General features: G+C 31.1%; 1 protein-coding gene across 1 annotated transcript; it reads left to right on the forward strand.

The window, feature by feature from the left end:
- Window positions 1-17,358: 17,358 nt before the first annotated feature.
- LOC108333012 (DNA damage-repair/toleration protein DRT100) lies at window positions 17,359-19,176 on the forward strand. Its single transcript, XM_017568322.2, has one exon. It carries the CDS (start codon window positions 17,628-17,630, stop codon window positions 19,047-19,049), a length of 1,422 nt encoding a protein of 473 aa, XP_017423811.1. The 5' UTR covers window positions 17,359-17,627; the 3' UTR covers window positions 19,050-19,176.
- The last annotated feature ends 7,255 nt before the right edge of the window (window positions 19,177-26,431 follow it).

Here is a 26,431-nt window from a genome sequence, read left to right on the forward strand (position 1 = left end):
GATAATCAATTGAAGAATTATTTGTGGATAACCAATGATGAATCTATCTTGGAAAAGCAGTGGAATTATCCTATTTCATCATAATTGTTTCTAAGTTTCCTCTTTATTCTTCAAACATTAATTCCATTAGTATAGTTTCTTACTGTCATTCTTGAGCATTGCATAGCATTCATAAGATTCAAATATTGAAAAGCAATCCCGTATTTGTTGGGAGACGACTCACGGTTGCTTTAACCATATCTACTTTCTTGACTACTAACTTGGCAATATTGAAGTTGCCTTGAAAAGTAGTATTAATTTGATAGCTTCAACAACAACGTATCATAAGGATTTGGATAGAGAAAGTAAGAGACCTAGGATAAGTACTTCAAAAGTTTGGGATCATTTTACGAAAATTGGTATTAAAGATGGTAAAGAAAAGGAAAAGTGCAATGGATGTGGTGTAGAGTATGTTGCTGGTGGATAAAAAATAGGGACCTCATCAATGTTGCATCATTTGTCAAAGTGTTTGATCCTAAAGAAATTAAAATACAGTGATGTGGGGAAAATGATAATTGATCATGCTGGGAAATTAAGATATAGGGAAATTGACCATAAAGTTGTAAATGACCTTATTTCAATGGCTATTATTCAACATGGGTTTCCATATAATTTTGTTGAATATAAGTGGATTAAAGAATTACTTGTATATCTAAATCCAAATGTAAAAGTTCCAAGTAGGAATACAGTTGTTTCTAATATTTCAAAGAAATTTCATGAACACAAAGAGAGGGTCAAACTTGCAATGCGTAAATCTCATAAAATTTGTTTAACATCTGATTGTTGGACTTCTATGAATCAAGAAGGGTTTATCTGTTTGATTGCTCATTTTATTGACGCTGATTGGAACTTGAATACTAGGTTTATTTCCTTTTGTAAAATGGAATCTCAACATACTGGTAATGATTTGGCACAAAAAAATTTTGCTTTGTTGCTTGATTGGGAAATAGATAGGAAGATTTTTTTCTATCACATTAGACAATGCCAGTGCCAACGAGGTGTTGCATAAAATTTGAGTGAGCAATAGAAAGATTAATCCTTTTACTTGTGAAGAAAAAATTAAATTTTTAAAGGATAACATGTATAAGTTGTTTCAAGAATATGTCAAATTAAATTCAATTGAGTCAAACACTTCAAGTTCTCAAGTTTCCCTTCCAACACAACAATCTTCTTTTACTAATGATGAGCTGGTGATGGATGCTTTTGATGTAAGTTTTTAATTCTCAACTTATTTTATTTTATTTTTTACTTATGATGAATGACATATTAAATATGTTTCATGATGTTTTAGGAATATGTGGATTATTTGAGCCAACATGTTAATGACATTGGAAGGTCTGAATTGAACCTTTATTTAGATGAAGGGAATCTTAATCCAAAATATTTTGATAAGTTGGATGTATTAAGTTATTGGAGGGATCGTCATGATCGATATCCAAACTTATCTAAGATGGCTTGTGACATTCTTAGCATTCCAACCACAATAGTTGCTAGTAAGTATGCCTTTAGTCTTGGTTCTTGTGTGTTAACCAAATATTGTTCCTCCATTCTTCCATAGAATGTTGAGGCGCTCATTTCAACTCAAAATTGGTTACATGGTTTTGAATTAACAGGTAACATTATTATTAGTACTACGAATTTACACTTTTTTTTTATTGAATTGTAGATGGGGACAAAGAAGAAGATTCAAGAGAGCAAAATATTGTGAATTTATCCATTCAAGATTCTAATATTGTAAATGGATAAGGAACACAAAAATGATGAATATAAGAAACTTATTTGTATGTTTTTTGTGTTTGTTTTTGGATGACTGTCAATACAAAATTTCGTCCGGATTGGTAAATAAAGATTATCTGGAGTTAAAAAGAACTATGTAACCCTGATTTCTCATTTTAAATGAGAATACCTAGAAGCAAGGTCAATCATTGTCGGGCCAAAAAACTAAAAAATATATTTTGTTCCTTTAGAGTGTCTCTTTTTGGGGATAATTAAACATTTTGAAAACTACATCACAATCGCGTATTTAATTAAGGGTATTGCCTTCGGGCAGGCGTTGTAAGGTGTTAATACCTTCCCTACGCGTAACGACTCCCGAACCTAGAATCTCGTTTTCATAGACCGTGTCTTTCTTTATGGTTTTTTCGTAGTTTTCCACAATAAACTGTGGTGGCGACTCCAAAATATCTTTTCCAAACCCGTCTTTTTTTGGTTCGTCGTCCCGTCGCAATTCTGGTTACGACAATGACATTTGCATTGTATTGTACTTTTTATTATTATTTTGAATTTTCTTCAGTTTAACACCATTTTTTGGGAGTGAAATTTGTTTAGATTTGAATTACAGAAAGTTTGTAATTTTTTTTTATTTAAAAGAATTGTAAATAAATGAGCCAGTGAGCCAACCCGTTTACCCACCAACCTGTGATGGGTGGGGCAGGTTCAAATTTTTCTGGCTCGCAAATAAATGAGCCGAGTTGGGTTGGCTCACTAAGTGACCAACTGTGAGCCAACCCGTGGTCGGGTCAGGTGGCCCGTTTTAACAACACTAATATAAACACGATTTTTGGAAAATCAACATCAAGTCATAACTACTAGTTGTTTTGAATTTTTTTTTCAATTATTCAACGATAAATAGCAGGGATGACTAAATAGAATCATAAACCCGTCAACCACCTCATCAAAATTTTGGTGTTTCACCCTCACCTCTAAGGATGACAACGGGTCCGGTCGGGCATAGATAGTGCCTACCCGCAACCCGACCCGCTAGATAAAATTGTATCCGCTACTCGACCCGCTACCCGCGTGAGTAACCGTTTTGAAAATACCCGCGGGTATTTTAAAACCCGTGGATAGCCGCAAAAAAAAATATTTTCTACATTTTAAAAATAAAATTTTAATAAAATTACAAAAAATATATATAATATAATATAATATAAATTAAAATTTAATTTTAATTAAATTTAACCTAATAAAAGATTATTTTATTTTATTTTTAATTAAATTTAATTAAAAAATATATAAATTAACTTTTTATTATTTTTTGCGGGTAACGGATAGCCGCGGGTCGGGTAGTATACTACCCATACCTGACCCATTTAGAAGCGGGTGTTAAAATACTCGCTACACGTTACCCCCAAATAGTAAATATTCGTGGATAGTAACTACGCATCGCGGATTTTACCCGCAGATACTCGTGTCCGCAGATTTTTTTTCCATCCCTACTCACCTCTAAGGGTTTCATCCTGACCTCCAAAATTTTCTTAAATATCCATAATGCCCTCCTATAAAATGCCATTAATTTTTAATAAAACGAAAATAATATTTGACCAGATTCTTTGATCCAGTTTTCTCCTTCTTAGAAATTTTTTCTTGTACTTTTATTTCTGTTTCGGATCTCAAGAGTATATTTGAGGTTAAAACATTGGAACACCCTTAACCGACGTTCGAACTGCAGTTAAGGGGTCATTGGCGTTCAAACGCTGGTTAAGGGTCATCGTAGTTCGAAGTACGACTGAACCTTAATCGGTGTTCAAACGCTGACGACCCTTATTCGCAGTTCAAACGTCGATTAAGGGTCCATCACATTTCGAATGTCAGTTATGATTTTGTTGTAGTTCGAAAGCACCAACCTCAATGCAGAGCGCGACTGAGACACAAAGAGGTGCAACGACACAAGAAGAGAGACACAAAGCGGCGAGAGAAGAAGAGAAACACAAAGCAGCAACAAAGCAAGAGAGCGAGTGTAGGAGTTGAAGGTGGAGGGAAAAATTTGAGGCACGACTAAGAATGGGTTTTGGGGTGTAAGGTTTCGCTTTTAATTTTTGAAAAATAATCTCAGTAAAAGATTCTTTCATTCTTTTTGTAAATTGTGCAACATTCAGAAGGGTGATATGGTAAATTTAAAGGTGTAAGAAGAATTCTTAGAGGTGTAGGGAGAACATCTCTTGGAAGTCTCTCTTTGCTTTCTCTAGCTTTTTCCCCTCTTTCATTTTCTCCATCTTTCTCCAGATAAATCCACATACCAGTTTCTTTTGGTTGTATAGTTTAACTTTTTATAGTTTTTTAATAAACTTAAAACTACTTAAAATATTATTTAAATTTATCATATCAATTTTAAATACCAATTTATTTTTAATAAATTAAAAAATGTCATACAATTTATTTTATAAAAAAAATTAAATTAAATTAAATAAAAACTAATAGAATAAATTAATCATTTATAATTAAATTATAAAATCACAAACTAATACAATAAATTAAATATTTATAAATAATCAAATATACTTAAAAAAATCCAAAATAATAATACTTAAGACTACCGAAAAAATATTTTGAAATTTTCATATAATTTTAAATAAATTTATTTTTTTAATAAATTAAATAAACTCATACAAATTATCTAATTAAACATTTAGAAATAATATAATAAAAAAAATTAAAAATATTCTAATAAACATATACAAATATTATATTATAGAATAAATTAATAATTTATAATTAAATTATAAAATCATAAACTAATACAATAAATTAAAAATATATAAATAATCTAATATACTTAAAAAAAACACTAAAATAATAATACTTAACACTACCTAAAAAATATTTTAAATTTTTCATATCAATTTTTAAAAAAATATCTTTTAAATAAATTAAATAAATTCGGAAAAATTATCTAATTAAACATTTAGAAATAATATAATAAAACATTTTAAAATAATCTAATAAACTTTACATTCAAAATAAACAAACTTTTAAATTTTAAAAAAATATAATATAACATTTTAAAAAAACAAACTTTTACATTATAAATAATATAATTAAACATTTTAAAATTATATAATTAAACATTTATAAAGAATATAATTAAACATTTTAAAATAATTTAATAAACTTTTAGATTTTAAAATAATATAATACATCTAAACATTAAAAATAAACAAACTTTAAGAAAAAAAGTATCCTCTGTCGGATAAGGAAATGCGAAAGAGAAAAAAAGTATGCCTTGAATATGGAAATGCGAGAGGTAAAAATCGGATCTCGAAATTCGATTATTATCCAATAAAGGTAATTGAATTTTGATATCCGATCTTTTATTCATTAGATTTTCATATCCGATTATGAAATACGAATTTTAGAGTTAATGCATACATCTATTTGGCGCCAGAATCTTAAAAACACACTTCCCCTTCTTAAATGTCAACCACCACCTCCTCCAGTTGCCTCCAACACAAACAAGTTCAACAATAATCTCTCGAAATTATTATTTTGAATAAATAATAATTTAATTTTTATTTTTTATGCATTATATTACTTGAAAGATACAAATGTATGATAATATTATAACTAAAATTATTAACACTTGTGCGTGTAACTAAAATTATTAATACTTGTGTGTGGGTGTGTACGTATGTTTGTGCATATGTGTAAAAAAGATTTAAGAAAAAATTAAAAGAATGAAAAACTAAAAAAAAATATATAAAAAAGAGTTGGCTAAGCATGTTACGATTATCAACGAGTCAATGGTGCGGTGGCTTACCCATTTTGCCACCATTATTGCTTAGTTTGGAATCATGATCGTAAATGTTGTATGATAATAGTTTTACATATATTATCGGGTACATATACTTCTAAAGAGTCACGTCCAGTCTCTAAATAAATTGTAAGATGACATATTCTGGTGTTTAATTATTACTTATACATTATATCGTTATATTTATTTTGTTATAGAATTTTCTGATCGAGCAAAGCTCCCAAAATATTTTTACTCTTCACAATATACAACCATATGATTCTTTACAAAATTATTGTCCTCAGTAAAACATGTGATGATGATCATAATTGTTGTCTAAAATCTTTATTTTTAATAAGTCTATCAACAATAATATTTAAATCGTCAATACTTATAGAATTATAGTTAAAATCTTATTTTCCAATTGTGTAAGTATAAATATTACAATACATAATCTACACTGATTAATTAATTAAAAATTATAAAAAAGGTTAACAAAAAACGGTTTAACGATTTGTTTAGTTATTTAAAAAATGTTCAACTAAGTAATTTGCTCTACTTTGATTAATTTTGGTTTTTATATTTTTTATTCAATTGAATTATTATTTTTTAAAAAAGATTCAATTGAGTTTTTGTTTTTGTAAAAAAAATACTTGTTTCGGTAGGATTTTATGGGACCGAGAAACTAACCTATTCTGACGTGTCTTCCTTGCTTCTGAATGTTTGGATCGTTTGTTTTTCTTCAGTATGGACCGCTCAGTCTTTAGTGTGGAGTGTGGACCGCTCGGTCACCTTCAATCTCTTACTGTTGACCGATCGGTCTCCTTCTTGACGAGGGAGATGTACCTGCAAAAGGCACTACGACGCTCAAGTTAGGCTTATTGTTGAAGAGCCTCAGCTCTTGGTTGAATATTTAGTGAATGATTATCATTGTTTGAGTATTTAAGACTAGTGAAGAGTGAATAATGCGTAGGTGCAACGTACCTGGCTTTTAGCCCTGTCAATGTATTTATAAGTATTTCATAGATCAAATAAAAACAACATTGCCTAGAGATCCGGTTAGTTACCCATAAACGACTTTATCAATATCTTCAACCAAATATTTTCTATTTGGTTTATCAAATATCTTTAACCAGATATCTTTAATTATTTTATCATCCACTAGACTATTGGCCCAGTAACCAATTAAGCGCTGGCCCAATTACCATTTCAAGTAGCTTATTAGCGTTGAAGGCCCAATTACGGCTCAAACCATTTGACCAGGTTGACCAATGGCGGATAGACCGATCGACCTTATTCAATAACTGCTCGGTCCATATTTCATAAGGTACATCATGCTCCCCAAGTCTGAGCATAATTGGTCGGCTTTAGCCTTGATTAACTATAGAACTTATGATTTTGAGGAGGCTGTATTTGTTATTTACATGTACCAAGGAGGAAAAATAATTGAATTAGAAGCAAAAGAAAGTAGATGGTTATACCATGTAATCAAGACCGTTCGGCTGCGAATGGTCAATAATGATCGTCCCACTCACTCCTACCATCCAGGGTTGCTGAGTGATTGTGGTGTGAATGACCGTTCGGCTTTGACGTATGAGTTCTTCCTAGAGAACGAGCTTTATTGTTCGGCTTCCTAGGAGGCTGTATTTGCTCTTTACCTGTACCAAGGAGGAAAATTAATTGAATTAGAAGCAAAAGAAAGTAGATGGTTGTACCATGTAATCAAGACCGTTCGGCTGCAAATGGTCAATAATGATCCTCCCACTCGCTCCTACCATCTAGGGTTTTTGAGTGATTGTGGTGTGAATGACCATTCGCCTTTGACGTAGGAGTTCTTCCTAGAGAACGAGCTTTACCGTTCGACTTTGCACTAGGAGTTCCTCGAGAACTTCCTAGCGAGAGGGCTTTACCTCTTTGTTTTGACTTTGACCTAGGAGTTCTTCCTAGGGAACGGGCTTTACCGTTTGGCTTGGACGAGAGTGAGCGTTCATTTAGAACGTTCCCCACCGCTTAGTTTGGACCAGGTGTTTTTCACATAACGTCCCTGGGTTATGTTTACGAGAGTGACAGTTCGTTTAGAACTTTTATCACCACTCGGTTTGAACCAGGTGTTTTTCACATAACGCCCATGGGTTTTGCTGACGAGAGTGACAGTTCGTTTAGAACTTTTATCACCGCTCGACTTGAACCAAGTGTTTTTCACATAACGCCCTTGGGTTTTGCTGACAAGAGTGACAGTTCATTTAGAACTTTTATCATCGCTCGATTTGGACCAGGTGTTTTTCACACAACGTCCCTCGGTTATGTTTACGAGAGTGACAGTTCGTTTAGAACTTTTATCACCGCTCGGTTTGGACCAGGTGTTTTTGACATAACGCCCCTGGGTTTTGTCTACGAGAGTGACAGTTCGTTTAGAACTTTTATCACCGCTCGGTTTGGACTATGTGTTTTTCACATAACATCCCTGGGTTTTGTTTACGAGAGTGACAGTTCGTTTAGAACTTTTATCACCGTTCGGTTTGGACCAGGTGTTTTTCACATAACGCTCTTGTGTTTTGTTTACGAGAGTGACAGTTCGTTTAGAACTTTTATCACCGCTCGGTTTGGACGAGGTGTTTCTCACATAACGTCCCTGGGTTTTGTTTATGAGAGTGACAGTTAGTTTACAACTTTTATCACCGCTCGGTTTGGACCATGTGTTTTTCGCATAACGTCCTTGGGTTTTGTTTACGAGAGTGACAGTTTGTTTAGAACTTTTATCACCGCTCGATTTGGACCAGGTGTTTTTAACATAACGCCCTTGGGTTTTGTTTACGAGAGTGACAGTTCGTTTAGAACTTTTATCATCGCTCAGTTTGGATCAGGTGTTTTTCACATAACGTCCTTGGATTTTGTTTACGAGAGTGACAGTTCATTTAGAACTTTTATCACCACTCGGGTTGGACCAAGTGTTTTTTGCATAACGCCCCTGGGTTTTGTTTACGAGAGTGACAGTTCGTTTAGAACTTTTATCACCACTCGGTTTGGACCTGGTGTTTTTCACATAACGTCCTTGGGTTTATCTGATGAGAGTGATAGTTCATTTAGAACTTTTATTACCGCTCGGTTTGGACCAGATGTTTTTCACATAACGTCCCTGAGTTTTATTGACGAGAGTGACAGTTCGGTTAGAACTTTTATCACCGCTCGATTTTTGCCCTCCTCTTAGACGATTGCTCTGCATGGTCCTATCACCTGCATTGTGAAGCCGGACGGCTAAAATTAATGAGGCCAAATGGTCGAGCTGTTGCATGGTTGAACATTTGATGCCAAATTTGGCTAAGTGGTGAGTGCATTAATAAATCTTAAACAATATTATAATATTGAATTAAGATATTTAAATTAAATAATAAAATGAATCTATATCAAAAGAACTATCTGTAAAGCCGTAGAAGGTTGTTTACGTTGATGGTGAGATTGTATCTTTGTCTAGTTCCTTGTGGTTATAAGGGATACCCTCGGCCCCACGGTGGGCGCCAAAATGTTTCAATAGGATTTTACGGGACCAAAAAACTAACCTGTTCTGACGTGTCTTCCTCGCCTCTGAACGCTTGGATCGCCTGAGTCGCTCGCATTTCTTTAGTCTGGACCGTTCGGTCACATCAGTCTTTGGCCGATCGGTTGCCTTCGTGCTCCAGGAGGGGGGATGTACCTGCCAAAAGGCACTCTGACGCTGAAGTTAGGCGTTTTGTTGAAGAGCATCGGCTCTTGGTTGAATATTTAGTGAATGATTATCATTGTTTGAGTATTTGAGAGTAGTGGAGAGTGAATGATGCGTAGGTGGAACGTACCTGGCTTTTGGCCCTGTCAATGTATTTATAAGTGTTTCATAGATCAAATAAAAACAATTGTACTTAGAGATCCGGTTAGTTACCCATAAACGGTTTTATCAATATCTTCAACCAAATATTTTGTATTTGGTTTATCAAATATCTTTAATCAGATATCTTTAATTATTTTATCATCCATTGGACTATTGGCCCAGTAACCACTTAAGTGCTGGTCCAATTACCATTTGAAGTAGCTTATTAGCGTTGTAGTCTCAATTACGGTCCAAACCATCGGCCTTATTCAATAACCGCTCGGTCCATATTTCATACGGGACAATATTCAATGTAATTTTTTTTATTAAATTGTTATTAATATCAATGTGTTAAAATATGAGTTTGTTACGTATCAGAATTTGGGTTATATTCAACTATCAAGGTGTCACGTATGTTAAAATAAAAGGTGCTTTAAAATAGAAAATGTCTTAAAATTTGACAAATGTAACAAATTTAGATTTTAATATATGACACTTTTAAACAATTTTAACATCAATTGAATGGAATAGAACAATTTAATAACTAATTAATTTAGTGAAAAACTTAATAAAATTTTGAAATAGTATCAACAAGATTGTTTCTTCCTGCACCCCAATTTGTTCTTCTTGCATCCCTAACTTTTCAAATATCATTTTTTACCCTTATCTTTCCCTATACCATCATCAACAACCTTCGTCCTCTTCTTCTTTTCACACCCTCCATTTTAACACACATAGAGAGCCACATTACCATCTTCATCTTTCAAAACATTGAAAGCTCCCACGAAACCCTCCATTCTTTTTTTATTCAATTAGTTTTGATTTCCTGTTTGGGTTAAAACGAATTTTATAAATTTCTACAAATTCTCCATCTTTTTGTTCTTCACGCAGAACAGAATCAGGGGACACTCCTCATTCTTTCTTCTACGTTTTGCGTGTTTTTGTTTCCTTGGGATATGAAAGATGAAGATGGGTGCAAGGGTATAGGATCAGCGAAAGGAGAAGATGGGAGAAAGAATCAAATTAGTGTTTTTAATGCACTAAGGACAAAAGTGTGATTTTAAAAGATAGAGTGTATAAGAAGAAAAAAGAGGGGTGCAGGAAGAAATGTCCGTATTAATTTGAGTAAGTATATTTGTAAAATAATAAATATTTTTAAGGTAAATAAAACAAATACTTAATAAGGAAACTATAGGAATAACTTATTTTGTCAATTATTATGAACATATTTTTTTTTAGGTTTAATTAGTCATTCAATTCTTGTTTTTGTTCAAAAATTGTAAGATGATCCTCACTAAGTCTTAGTTTGATTTTGATTTGTAAAAATTGATATAAATTGATATTTATTTGTGAAAAATTAATACAATTTAGTCTTTTTCATTAATTTCTTGAAATGGATAGGATTTTTCATAAAAATTAAAATTATTAATAAAATAATTTGTTTTGTTCGTGAAAATAACATGAATGTTAATATTGATAGAAAATCATTTATCGATTTCAAAAAATTTAACCAAAAATACCAAATTACATTAACTTTTTACAAACTACTATAACCAAATTGCATTAATTTAAAAAAATAAGTTCAAATTCACTAAAAAAAAGGACCAACTATACATTTTTTAATGAAAAGAGAGACTAAAGAATAACTAAACGATTTTTACTAAACTTTTTTTATATTTTTACATATTAATTTATCATGTTTTTTATCCTATATAAAATTTATTATTAGTGGTAGACAATGTCGTATCTCGTTAATATAGAAAAAAAATAGGACCTATAAATCAGAAACTCAGTCAAATAAGAGGTTAAAAAAGTATAAAATTAACTTAAAAATTATCAATTAAAAACAGATAAATCCATCAAAACCAATTTAGTTAAATAAAAAATATTCATTACTATATTGTTTTAGTTTTCTCAAAACATAAAATTTAGCTTAAAATATTTATTATTTTCTAGTTATTCAAAGTGCAAATATAAACACGTGTGTGGCTCAAAAGCAATAACATCTCAAACATTCTAATAATTGAGTTCTTTTATAACACGTACATTAATAAAGGTTTAGGTATCATAAATAACGCGAATTGGAAGTACGTAACCATTTTGACCACGTAATATTTCTTTTTCTAGGATTTTTTTTTAATTTAGGATAAACCTATGGTTATCTCTTAAAATTTTCAATTTAAAAAGTTGTTTAGGTACAAAAATTCTTTTTACCATTAAAAATTTGGTTAGATATCTAACAAATTACAAATTATTTACACGAGATCTTACTTTAATTTTACATTTTTAATCTTAAACACATAATGTCATATTTTTTTCCCTTGTAAATTAGTTAGTCAAAGTTTAAGTAGAAAAAACTATTTACATGTTTTTTTTTAATTTATAAAGGTGAAAAATAGATTTTAAATATAACAATAATAAAATAATTTTATATTTTAAGAACTAATTAATATCTATCTATCTATATATATATATATATATATATATATATATATATATATATATATATATATATATATAATTTGAATATTACATTTTTTTTTACTTTTATAAGGCATACAAACATAAAGTTAGCGCCAAATATAATAGTTCATTAATATGTTTAAATAAAATGTAAATACGATCCTTTTAAGAAAACATAAAATATTTGAGATAGACCAAATTTAGTAGACCCAAATTAATTCATTAGTAATCAAATTTGTTTAAATCAATTTTAATAGTAAATTATGAAAAATTATCGGGCTATTTTGGATGTTTGAAATAATAAGTTTGATTAAATTTAACTTAAATGGATTTCAAAACCCACATATTGAATGAAATCAATTCAGAACCTAATGTTTCATTCCTAATTACAAATGATAAATTTTTTAACATTTTCCTCGTTACTTTTCATTTTTCATAGTCTTTTTAGATGTTTTTATATAAAAATATCAGTTCTAATTAAAAATTTAGGAAATGAATAACAAATTTTTAAATTTTATCTTTAATTATTGATTAAGATTTGTCATTAATAATGTATAAACAAATTTAAATAATAAAATATGCAATTACGCCTTAATTTTACTATAGGTTCAAACCTTATAATATAAGAAGCTAGAAAATAGTTTTTAAGAGTTGATAAAGTATTTTAAATAATGAGATCACGTTATTTTAATATTAAAAACAAAAAGTATAAATAGAAATTTTGTTAAGAAGTCTCGTTACTTAAAACACCTGTCATCTTTTTAGAACTTATTCATAAAGTATTCTCTTCCTTCTCTCTTTAAGTTCTAACTCTTGAGTTATTCTTTTAAAGATCAAAAAGTACCTCTGTGATCACGGCAACAAAGTCTTCCTTTACCTTCGATCGATTTTCTTAAAAGAGTAAGATAGTTTTTACTCTTTTCTTGAGTTGTACACTTCCTTCATGCATGTGAGCATTAATGTTGCATGTGCCTTTTCAGTTTTCTAGTATGTCCCTTGTTGATCAGTGGTTTTAATACCCTAATCATGTTTTCGTTGTACGAAGGTATATATTAAAGTTCTATGAGTTGAAGGACTAGTTTTGGTCTAGTAGAGCGATTAGAGTTTCCAACAGGTAAAGGAAGTTATATGTTTGTTTATAAAACTTATATGAATTGTAAATATGAACTAATGTGCATTAATTGAGATAATTGATTGAGTTATGAAGATAGTTTGTATATAACTGTTAAAGAATTTCATGATAGGATAGCATGATTCCTTTAATTGGATGTGAATGCATGTTATTTGAAATTAGAAAAATATGGTTTTGAATGACTGAATGCTAAGTGTTTTGATCACTTGAATGATTATGTTTAAGTGCATATTGGGTTAGAAGTTGTTGTAAATTTTGGAGAATCACTTGAATGATTATGCTAAGTGTTGTTGACAAACTTCTGACTGTACTTTAGTTCTTAAGTGCAAAAGAGTTTGTTGGATTTTCCTTTTCCTGTATATCTTACTATTATAGTTATAATTGGATAAGTATAATAGTTTCATTATATTTGATTGTTTTAGTTTTATTAAATATGTGATTGATCATGTAATAATGTTAATTCTATTGATTGTGATGTTACATAAATCATGTAAAGGTAGAGATGTCATTTGAGCCCCTGGTCCATGGGTTGACCCTGACCCCTTCTAAAATCAAGCCCCAATTTTCTAGCCCACTTAATAGGGGGCTTTTTAAAAGCCACAACCCCTAAAGCCCCACATAAAGTGGATTGGGGTAGGGTTAGGATGGGGCTAGCCCCCAAACTAAATTAATTCACTTTTAATGTTTTTTAAGTTATTTTTTTATTTACTTTACAAGTTCAATAATGTCCAAATTTTACATGATATTTAATATCTTTTTAATTAAATATAAATGTATAAATATTGATTTTATAAAAAATTATTTAAAATAATTTTTTAATTATAAGTATATTTTAAATATATAATTTTATTATTTTGGAAAGTTAAAAAAGAAATTTTTTTATTATTATTTTTATTTAAAAGAAAATGAAAAAAATAAAAAAAAAAATTATAAAAGTAACATAGTTGATTTTTCAATAATCGAATTCTGATATCTATATAAATATTTGAAATATTAATTAGGGATAGATTTTAAATTCAAATCTACTAATTGAATGAATTTGTAATATCGGTGTAAAATTTTATTTTTTATAGTTTGTCATATAAAATTCTTTCGTTGAATGTTTTGTATAGATATATATACATTAAAAAATTAAACCACAAACTTTATGAAGTTTTAAATTAATTTCACGTAATAAAAGAACTAACTTTTTTAGTGAAAATCCTTATTAGGCAAAATTATTATAAATATTATATATGTTAGTATACAAGATCTAGATGTAATTCTTACGATTATAGAATCAAATTTTTTTTAACCTTTTAGATTAAATTAATATTTTAAAATCAGACTTATCTTTATCCAACAAAGATAGTTTTTATTGAATTATTTATCATAATTGAGCCGATTGTAATAAAAAATAATTAAATAATAGATACAATATTTTTAAATAAATATAATGTTATAATTTATAACACTAAAATTAAAATTATTATTGTATTTAATTATTAACATATAAAATAAATAAAAATTATAATAATTATAATAATAAATAAATTACATCAATGTCTCTTAATAAGAAACTAATAAAAAAGACAAATGAATATAATATAAAATATATGAAAATACATAAAAATATATAAATTGATGTAAATGACTAAATTATACGTTTCATACAAAAAATTCTAAAAGAATTATATAACTTTATAAATAATAAATATTAATTTTATTAAATTTGGAAAATTAAAAAAGTTTAAAAGTTATTAAGTCAAAATTTTAACATGTTCACACCAATTAAAAAAATGTAATTTTGATCATAAATCTTAATCGAATGATATTGATTTAAACTAGTGACAAAATAGATTATCATTTATAAATAAATTCGTTAGTCCATCAAAATTTTACAAATTAAATTAAATTTTTTAACTTTTAAACCTATTTTATGTTAATATCTCTGAACCGTCAAATTTACAAACCAAAATTAAGAAACCAAAGATGAAAAAATTATCAAAACAAAATTTGGAAATTAAGAAATAATTGTATAAAAGCATTATTATTAAACTAATTAATATAGAAATAGTTATGAAGTAAAAAATTAATTTTATTGGCAAAAAAATATAATTACACATGAATCAATTATGGTTATAAGTTATTACTAACAAAGATAAAATGAAAGCTGGATAAAAAATAAACATGATTTGTGATTACTTGTATGATGATATTATAATTTTGTAAAAAAGAAAGTCCATGGGCTAGCCCTGGCCTATAGAACTTTAGGGGCTTTTAGCCTTGTGAACTTTTTTAATGAAGAGTTTTTTTGGCCATGTGGGCTTTTTTAGCCCCAACCCACATGGGCTAAGGCCAAATCTTATTAAAGAGACTTATTTGACAGCTCTATGTAAAGGTATGTTTAATGTTGTATACGCGTGATTCATGAAGGTGAGGTATAAAATAAATAGGATTGATATTTGAGTTGTTGAGTTAAATATAATTTTAAGATAAATAAAAGAGAAAAAAAAGATGAGAGAGGTAAAAGTAACAAGTTGTTAGGTATAAAAGATTTTTGGAGTCTTAGAATTTCACTTACTAGTTTTTTTTATGTCTTTAATGAGGTAAAACAAGGAATTTGTGACTTTGATGGGATAAGAAAAATGTTTTATCTGTGCATTAATGAGATTTTATGCATTAATTTATTTTGCACTAGTTAACCTATACATTAGTGTTTTATAAATGTGATGACCATGTATTAACACTTTAACAAATAATATTGCAAGCTTAATTACGTTTTATTTCAAATATTTTGTATTAGATGTTATATGCTTTCTTATTTTATATATATATATATATATATATATATATATATATATATATATATATATATATATATATATTTAAGGATAAATAACCTACTACTCAATTATTAGAATTTTATGATAACGTTTTGTTGATTAAATTGATAAGAAAGTAGTCACATTAAAGTTTCTTACACAAGTTCTACACTCAAGCTTCCAATACCCTTTATGTCTATACAACAAACTTGGTCACTGCTTGTTAGCTCTACCATTAATAGAGAGCTGAAAGACACAAGATAGAAAATGATTTAACTAATAATAGAGTGAAATTTATAGTATAATCAAAATTTTAGTTCGAGAATTTTTTTTTTAAAAAAAATAGTGAAATTCAAGTAAATACCAAGTTAAATTGGTATTATTCTGTTAATTTTACTTAATATATATAAATAACAATAAGACTTGATATACATGAGCATTAATATTAATTATTTACCAAACATATGAATAGTAATAATAATAATTAATATATTAGTATGGATAATAATCAAGGAAGTAAAGGAAAAGTGAAACACACTAAGAAACATGTGAGTGAAAAATACAATAAGATCCAACCTCCATCCACTTCTTCTCATGTTCAAAAAGTGTTTATAGCTCAATCTAAAATCACTTTTTCTGATTCACCTATTAACGGGCTTTCGGCCTTTAATAATCTTATGAGAGAACTGAAGTTTGGCTAAAAATATTTATCCAAAATTAATATTACTTTTACAAATATATTACATAGATTTGTAACAATAAGAAATGTAAATTGCATAAATTTACCTGAGTGATGCAATAAAAGTGACTCAAAAATAAATAAACAAATCAAGTAAAAATTTTCATTTTTACTTGATAAATCCAACACTATTAAAATATAAATCTAACTCATTAAAATATTAATATCAAATTCTATTCAAAATTTTAAAATAATAAACTTATATGTTTTCTTCTCCAAAACTTTTTCATCTGTAATTAATATATAAAAAAAAAATTAAGCTTTCCAACACATACGTACCTAATAATCTCATATCCTTCAAAAAGTCCATATTAATAATAATTTAAATTCATTCTCTTTGTATCTTATGAAAGCAAAATTATGATAAAATTTTCAATTCTAAAATACACAAACCTCGAATACAATAACTTACTCTAGAAATATTATCTAGACAAACCCAAAGTGTAACTGATAAATTTTGGATTCTATTACAAGTCTTTGTTATGATACACAAACATGATATTTATAAATAAGAAATGATACATCTAACATACAAATTTTTTACATTAACTTGATATTATTATCTTTTATCTTTTATTTATTTTAAATACAAAAATGTATTCTTTTATCATCATTTTATCATTTTTCTTTTCTTATAATATGTATAAAACAAATGTAAATATATATCTTTTATCATTATTTTATTGTTTTTTATAGATATCTACATATACTTTTGTGCGTTGCACTTGCTCAAAGCGGTGAGTCAAACATGGTGGCTGCTTCCACATAATTATCACCCACCCACAAAGAAAACAAATGCTATAAAATAGTCTCCACAGTCAAAACCTTTCTCAAAATACAAGTAAATTTTATACCAAAATCTATACTAGAACTATTTACAGAATGGTATTTTGAAGAGATTTAGATAATGTTGAAAATGAAAATGAATGTTTAGTTTTACTTACTACTTATATATCATGATCCATCATAAAGTTTAGTGTTGTAATTCCACACGTAAAAACCATATTCATATCATCTAGAACCTGTTTTGTCTACCCAAACATGGTACAACCCTTCCATTAAAGACAACACAACACTCTCAGAAACACTCATAACCTAAAATGAATCTCTTAGCCACCACCCTCTTCATCTTCCTCTTCACATTCACACCCCACAAGGCCACCGCTGCCACGTGTCTCCCCGACGAGGAAGCGGGTCTGCTGGGTTTCAAATCCGGCATCCGATCCGACCCGTCCGGCCTCCTCGACAACTGGATACCCGGTACAGACTGCTGCACCTGGAACGGAGTAGAGTGTCACTTCAACAGCACCCGGGTACAGAGACTGTATTTAACGGGTCAACCCGAGGGAAACCCCAAAGCCATCTTATCGGGCACCATCTCACCCACCCTCTCAAAGCTCCGACTTCTTGATGGACTCTACCTCTTCAACCTCAAAAACATTACGGGTCCTTTCCCCACTTTCCTCTTCCAACTTCCCAACATCGAATTCGTTTATTTAGAAAACAACAAACTTTCGGGTCGGATACCCGAGAACATTGGCAAACTCACCAAACTATACGCGCTGAGTTTAGTGGGGAACCGCTTTACCGGAACCCTACCGAGTTCCATCACCGAGTTGACTCAGCTAACACAGCTCAAACTCGACAACAACTCGCTCTCGGGAACACTCCCCAAAGCCATCAACAAACTCGTTAACCTAAACTACATCTCCCTCGAAGGGAACCAGTTCGAAGGAACCATACCTGCTTTTCCCGCGAATCTTCGGAGTCTCATACTCTCTCGGAACAAATTTTCCGGGAACATTCCTGCCTCGATTGCAACTCTGGCGCCCAATCTGACTTACTTAGAGCTAGGGCACAACTCGCTTTCCGGGAAAATCCCCGATTTTCTCGGAAAATTCAAGGCGCTGGACACGCTGGACTTGTCGTGGAACAGGTTCTCGGGAACCGTGCCGGCGAGCTTTGCAAATTTGACTAAGATCTTCAACCTTGACCTCTCGAACAATTTACTCGTGGACCCGTTTCCAGAGATGAACGTGAAGGGGATCGAATCGTTGGACTTGTCGAACAACAGTTTTCACCTGGGGAAGATTCCGAAGTGGGTACTTTCTTCCCCGATAATATTCTCCCTGAAACTCGCGAACTGCGGAATCAAGATGAGAATCGAGGATTTCAGGCCTTCGGAGACCTTCTTCTACGATTTTATAGATCTCTCGGGAAACGAGATATCAGGAAACGCGATTAGTTTGGTGAACAGCACACAGTATTTGGTCGGGTTTTGGGCTGCGAGGAACAACTTGAGGTTTGATTTGGGGAAATTGAGGTTTGGGGAAAGGTTTAGGTATCTGGATTTGTCGCATAACGCCGTGTTTGGTAAGATTCCGAACAGCGTCGTTGGGCTTCAGAAGTTGAACGTGAGTTACAACCATCTCTGTGGTCAGATTCCCAAAAACACGTTTCCGGCAAGTGCTTTTGTCGGAAACGATTGTCTCTGCGGTTCTCCTCTGAAGCCTTGCAAGTAAGCCTAGTTAATAATGTATTACACTAAGTAAGTTTAGATGTGTTTTATTTTAGTTTAAAAATAATCAGGTTATTCAAAGTCAGACCTGTGATATTGCTAAGCAAATAATAAATAAACTTATCTAAAAAGCTGTTGTAATTTAATTAGTATATTTTGTTGATTACTTTGTTCTTTAAGATTTTTGCACATGCATAAATGATCGTAAATATATATTTTTTAAAATAACTGTACTCTTTTAATAAGCGTGTGTTATTTTCATTATAATAAATAGATATATAAAAATCAATCTATTAATATTGTTCAGTAAATTAGTTTAAACATTTATTAATTCAGGAAAGACATTAATAAAAATTAAAAAAGGAGAACAATCCTTATTTAATGTCAATTTTATCTATTTTCATAATTTATTTTCATTAGTTTTTCCCATTATGCTGAATTTTTAATATATTGTGAAGAACCTTATTTTGATTATGATACCTGTAAAACATATTTTAGTAACCAAATGAAAAATGTAAGATTATAAATTTATAATTTCTTAACATTTTATTGAAACAAGAAAAAAGTTATGGTATTTGTACGCATATAAATCATATAAATATCATCTTGTATTACTAACTACAAATTTATCAAATAAATATATGTAATGACCTAATTAATCTATAGAAAATATTAATCATAGCAACATCACGCAATTTAATATATACATAGTATATATTGTCAGAGCGGCTGCAGCGGAATGGTTAGCGTGGAATAACAAACCAAGAGGGAGGGTGAATTGGTTCTTACTAAAAACGTGTGCCTTAAAAATTTCTACTCAATTAAACTTACTTAGCAGATAATAAAGACAATAAAATAGAGTAAGGTTGAGAGAAATTTGCACAGATGATTTTATCCTGGTTCGGATCTTACCAATCCTACGTCCAGTCGCTTATCTCAAAACAAGATAAACACTTCACTAATCACAAAACTATTACAAACTACAATCACACAGATACAATTTGTAAAAGTTTAGAAAACACCTCTCTTGAAGCCACAAGAGATGAAACAACACCTCCTTTGAATCTTCACAAAGGATGAAACACTTCCTCCGAATACTTCACGAAGGATGACTTCCTCTTCCGAACACTTCCTTAGACAGACCAAGGATGAACCAGCTATTCCTCTATCACCGTAGCAGTATATCACCAACTCTACAGACAGAGTTTCCTTAGCTGAGCAAGAGCACACAATTCTCAAGAGTTTCTGAGTATTTGAGCACAAGGGAAGAGTAATGGATTATCCCCTTAATCGATTAGCACTGCACTGCTGGGCTTCTCCATGGCTCTCTGGAACAATCGATTAACACCCTCTGTTAATCGATTAACGCTAATCGATTAGCACCTCTTGTTAATCGATTAACACTGCACAGTTTTTGCTTCTGGTTTATTTTTTTACATCACTTTTAAATGCATACATGAAACTACTAATTTTCCTATGTTCATACAATTATTACAAAAGGTTACAAGTCTTCAAAGATCATTCTTCATGATTCATGTTTGTTCTTGACTTGATTTGGGCATCATCAAAATTTCTTCTTCATTATTTTGCTAACAATCTCCCCCTTTTTGATGATGATCAAAACCTTCTTGATTTAAAGCTTTTGATAATAATCTGTATTCTAAAACATAACTTAAGGAAGAAACAATTGTTAGTGAACTTAGAAATATTTGCAATAAATTTAAGGCTTTAAATATTTCTCCCCCCTTTTGATCATAATTAAAAAGTGATGTATAATTTCTCCCCCTAAATGTATTAGAAATTATACTCCCCCTCAATAAAATCATATATGCATAGAAATAATAAGAAAAATAACATACTTTTTATTGAATTCAAATAGGCAAGCATACAAGGAAATATAAAGTTCACATACTAAGAAAAACATAAAAATTGCCTAAGACTCATCATCACTATCGGGAACATAGAGTTTTGCAAGTTTGTCATCAATCTCCTTAAGATGAGTATTAATTTCATCATAGCGAAGAGTGTGATAAGCCATCATATCATCCATCCTTCTTTGTTGCATAGAGGCCATTTCTTCAATTTGTCTAGATATACTTTCTAGACTATATTCTTGTGGAGGATGGGATGGGCCAGCAACATTTGTTGGATGAGGCATAGGAATATCTTCATCTTCTTCAGCTGATGCGTCCTCTTCTTGTGCAATATCATCTTCAGCACGGACAAACATATTTCCTTGTCGTATAAACCCCATTTGATGCAATGCTGATTCCTCAATTTCATGATTTCTTAAGACGGTGAGATATTTCTCTCCCGTAACATCAACTCCTTTATAAACACAGATTAAGGAAATAAGGAGGGGATATGGAAGATGACCTCTATCATACCTCTTTGCCCGGACAATAGTGTCGGAGATGAGATCTGCCCAATTGATTTTGATATTTTGAGTAATGGCAGACATGATCATGAGATCAATTTCAAAGCATTGTGCTAAGTTTGAACCTCTTGGACAAAGCAACCATACAATAAGATAATGAAGAACCCTTTCCTCCATTCTAAGATTGCCTACTAGAAGATATCTCCTATTTGGTAGAGGTTGTTGAGGGTTGCGCATGAAAGAGCGATATGCCAAAATTTTGTTAAAATTGTCAGGAGCGGCTGCAGCGGAATGGTTAGCGTGGAATAACAAACCAAGAGGGTTTTTAATACTAACTTGTGCCTTTTAATTTCTACTCAGTTAAACTTACTTAGCAATTAATATTGACAAACAAAGAGAGTAAGGTTGAGAGAAATTTGCACAGATGATTTTATCCTGGTTCGGATCTTACCAATCCTACGTCCAGTCGCTTATCTCAAAACAAGATAAACAGTTTCACTAACACAAAACAATTACAAACTACAATCACAAAGATACAATTTGTAAAAGTTTAGAAAACACCTCTCTTGATGCCACAAGAGATGAGACAACACCTCCTTTGAATCTTCACAAAGGATGAAACACTTCCTCCGAATTACTTCACGAAGGATGAACACCTCCTCCGAATACTTCACGAAGGATGAACTTCCTCTTCCAAACACCTCCTTAGACACACCAAGGATGAACCAGCTATTCCTCTATCACCGTAGCAGTATATCACCAACTCTACAGACAGAGTTTCCTTAGCTGAGCAAGAGCACACAATTCTCAAGAGTTTTTGAGTATTTGAGCACAAGGGAAGAGTTTCTCAAGTTTTTGGTTGAGAGGAAATGAGAGTCTATTTATAGACTCATCCAAAGACTCTTCCATTTTTCGTTTTCAGCCTTTCACACTGTGTTAATCGATTAGCTACAGTGGTTAATCGATTAGCACCCCAACGGATAGTCCAACGGCTCTTAAAACGGCTAGTTTTTCAAACGGCTCCTGTGTTAATCGATTAACAGCCCTTGTTAATCGATTAACGTTAATCGATTAACACCCCTTGTTAATCGATTAACAGCTCAATGCAGTGCTTCTTCATTTGTCTCTGGAACAATCGATTTACACCCTGTGTTAATCGATTAACACTGCACAGATTTTGCTGTTTGGCTTATTTTTACATCTCTTTTGAATGCAAACATAAATCCACTCATAATCTAAGTCCTAGATACTAAACTATAATTATTACAAAAGCTTTCCATAGCAATACAAGTCTTCATAACATTTTGAATCTTGATTTCTCTTGACTTGATTTGGACATCATCAAAACTTCATCTTCATCATTTTGCTAACAATCTCCCCCTTTTTGATGATGATCAAAACCTTCTTGATTTAAAGCTTTTGATAATAATCTGTATTTAAAATACAACTTAAGGAAGAAACAATTGTTAGTAAACTTAGAAATAAGTTTAAGACTTTAAATATTTCTCCCCCTTTTTGATCATTATTAAAAAGAGATGTATAATTGCTCCCCCTAAATTTATTAGAAAATATACTCCCCCTTAATACAAGCATGTATGCATATTAAGGAAAAACAATATATATTTTATTGAATTTTTAAAGAGGTAAGCATGCAATGAAATATAAAGGGCATACACTAATAAAAACATAGAAATATAAAGTACCCCTTTAGATATCCCTCCAATTTTGTAATGAGAATCCTCTAGGTTGTTTTCACATTTTGTTTAGATCTTCATCTTGAGGATTGACATCATTCTTCACTTCATTTGTTGTCTTCTACAAATCTTCATCATTGCCTGCAAATAATTTAAATGACTCAAGAGGTTTTGCCTCAAGGTCTACAATTTCATCAAAGACAACATGCACACATTCTTCTATTTTTCCGTTTGAAAAATAATTCCATTTACCTTGGAATAAAAATATCTTAATTCTTCTTTTCAAATATTTAGAACAAAAACAATTTTAAAAAAAAAATATTTTTCTTAAATATTGTTTTAAAGAAATTCTAAATTTTAAACAATAGGTACCCAACTATTTTGTGTGGGTCCTTTGGGTTAATTTAAAAATATGAAATCATTTTACAACCCAAATATATCTACCACTTGGAACACCATAATGCTTAATTTTACATTTATTTGAAGTATGACCCTTTTTCATACAATAAAAGCATGATACAACATTTGTGTTCCTATAAGTTGTTCCTTTTTTCTACCCATGTTCTACGGGTTCTATTATTATGTTTATTTTTAATTTTAGGAACATACTTATTTTTAACAACCTTATTTTCATTATTTTTACTACATTCTCCTAAGGTTGTTTCATCTAGTAGTTTCTTATGATTAACACAAGATGCACATTTATCACTACTAGTAAATTTACCCTTTTCAAAAAATAAAACTTTATTTTTCAAATCTTTATTTTCTTCAAAAATATTTTCAAAATTTAATTTTAAATTCTTATTTTCTTCAAGAATATTTTCAAAGTCTGATTTCAAATTTTTATTTTCTTCAGAAATATTTTCAAAATTTAATTTTAAATTTTTGAAATCCTTTTTCAATTTCTGATGGGCTTTATCTAATTTTTCAGATTCTACTATTAAAGCAACATAAATTTCATGCAATTCATTTTCGCTAATTTGACTACAATTATCAGAATCGCTAGATGTACTTACTTGGCTTCCAGCGTCGTCGTTCACCACTAAACAGATGTTTGCTTCTTCATCTGAGTAGCTTGAATCTGAAATGGTCTCATTGTCGTCTTCCCATGCAATGTATGCCTTCTTTTTCTTGAAGAATCTTTTCTCCTTTTTGTCTTCACCCTTCTTTTGATCTGGGCAGTTTGCTTTGAGATGCCCCTTTTCTCCGCAACCATAGCATCGGTAATTTGAGGAAGATACTGGATTATCTTTCTTTTCGTATCTAAATTTTCCTTTACCTTTAGACTTCATGAACCTGTTGAACCTTTTTATCATGAGTCTCAATTCTTCTTCTTCGTCTGAGTCTTCATCTTCCGATTTACCTTTGCTTCTTTCAACCTCCGACTTTAACGCCAAACTCTTCTTGTTGTTTTTGGCTTTTGCTTCTTCTTCATTAAGTCTTCCGAGGTCAAGTTCATGCTCTCTCAACTTTCCAAATAATGCCGCCATAGTCATTGTGTTGAGATTTTGTGACTCAGAAATTGCAGTCACTTTTGGTTGCCAAGACCTGTCTAAGGATTTCAGAATTTTTATATTAAGCTCATCAGTATCGAAAGATTTTCCTAGTCCAATGAGATGATTGACAATGTTGGTGAAGCGTTTTTGAACATCTACTATTGTTTCCCCTTGCTTCATCCTGAACATCTCGTATTCCTGGATTAAGGTATTCTTTCTAGCTCTCTTAACATCATCTGTACCTTCATGGGTTACTCTTAGTACTTCCCACATTTCTTGTGCAGTTTTACAAACAGAAATCCTGTAAAACTCATCAACAGTTAAAGCAGATGAAATAATATTACGAGCTTTTACATCATTACCAAATTTTTTCTTATCTTGAGCAGTCCATTGGTCACGGGGCTTTGGTTCCTGCATATTGTTAGTTGGAACAAAAGGACCAAATGCAACAGCATCCCAAATATCTATATCAATAGATTCCATAAAAATTTGCATTCTGTCCTTCCAAAATGCGTAACTTTCACCTGTGAATAGTGGTGGTCTATTGATTGATGCACCCTCTGCAAAGGTTTGATACGATCCCGCCATTTGAATGACTATCAAAGCAAGCTCTGATACCAATTGTCAGGAGCGGCTGCAGCGGAATGGTTAGCGTGGAATAACAAACCAAGAGGGTTTTTAATACTAACTTGTGCCTTTTAATTTCTACTCAGTTAAACTTACTTAGCAATTAATATTGACAAACAAAGAGAGTAAGGTTGAGAGAAATTTGCACAGATGATTTTATCCTGGTTCGGATCTTACCAATCCTACGTCCAGTCGCTTATCTCAAAACAAGATAAACAGTTTCACTAACACAAAACAATTACAAACTACAATCACAAAGATACAATTTGTAAAAGTTTAGAAAACACCTCTCTTGATGCCACAAGAGATGAGACAACACCTCCTTTGAATCTTCACAAAGGATGAAACACTTCCTCCGAATTACTTCACGAAGGATGAACACCTCCTCCGAATACTTCACGAAGGATGAACTTCCTCTTCCAAACACCTCCTTAGACACACCAAGGATGAACCAGCTATTCCTCTATCACCGTAGCAGTATATCACCAACTCTACAGACAGAGTTTCCTTAGCTGAGCAAGAGCACACAATTCTCAAGAGTTTTTGAGTATTTGAGCACAAGGGAAGAGTTTCTCAAGTTTTTGGTTGAGAGGAAATGAGAGTCTATTTATAGACTCATCCAAAGACTCTTCCATTTTTCGTTTTCAGCCTTTCACACTGTGTTAATCGATTAGCTACAGTGGTTAATCGATTAGCACCCCAACGGATAGTCCAACGGCTCTTAAAACGGCTAGTTTTTCAAACGGCTCCTGTGTTAATCGATTAACAGCCCTTGTTAATCGATTAACGTTAATCGATTAACACCCCTTGTTAATCGATTAACAGCTCAATGCAGTGCTTCTTCATTTGTCTCTGGAACAATCGATTTACACCCTGTGTTAATCGATTAACACTGCACAGATTTTGCTGTTTGGCTTATTTTTACATCTCTTTTGAATGCAAACATAAATCCACTCATAATCTAAGTCCTAGATACTAAACTATAATTATTACAAAAGCTTTCCATAGCAATACAAGTCTTCATAACATTTTGAATCTTGATTTCTCTTGACTTGATTTGGACATCATCAAAACTTCATCTTCATCATTTTGCTAACAAAAATCTCCAAAGTCATTTGGCACATGCATGGTATTTTCTAAGATGGGAAGATGAGCAACATTTGTCCAAATGTCATTATCCAGAATGATATCT

This window comes from Vigna angularis, chromosome 11, assembly GCF_016808095.1.
Source record: "Vigna angularis cultivar LongXiaoDou No.4 chromosome 11, ASM1680809v1, whole genome shotgun sequence".
NCBI classification, from domain to species: Eukaryota; Viridiplantae; Streptophyta; class Magnoliopsida; order Fabales; family Fabaceae; genus Vigna; species Vigna angularis.

Bases quoted from the DNA above. Each gene is read 5' to 3' on its own strand.
- LOC108333012 (XM_017568322.2), top strand. From the start codon at position 17,628: ATGAATCTCTTAGCCACCACCCTCTTCATCTTCCTCTTCACATTCACA.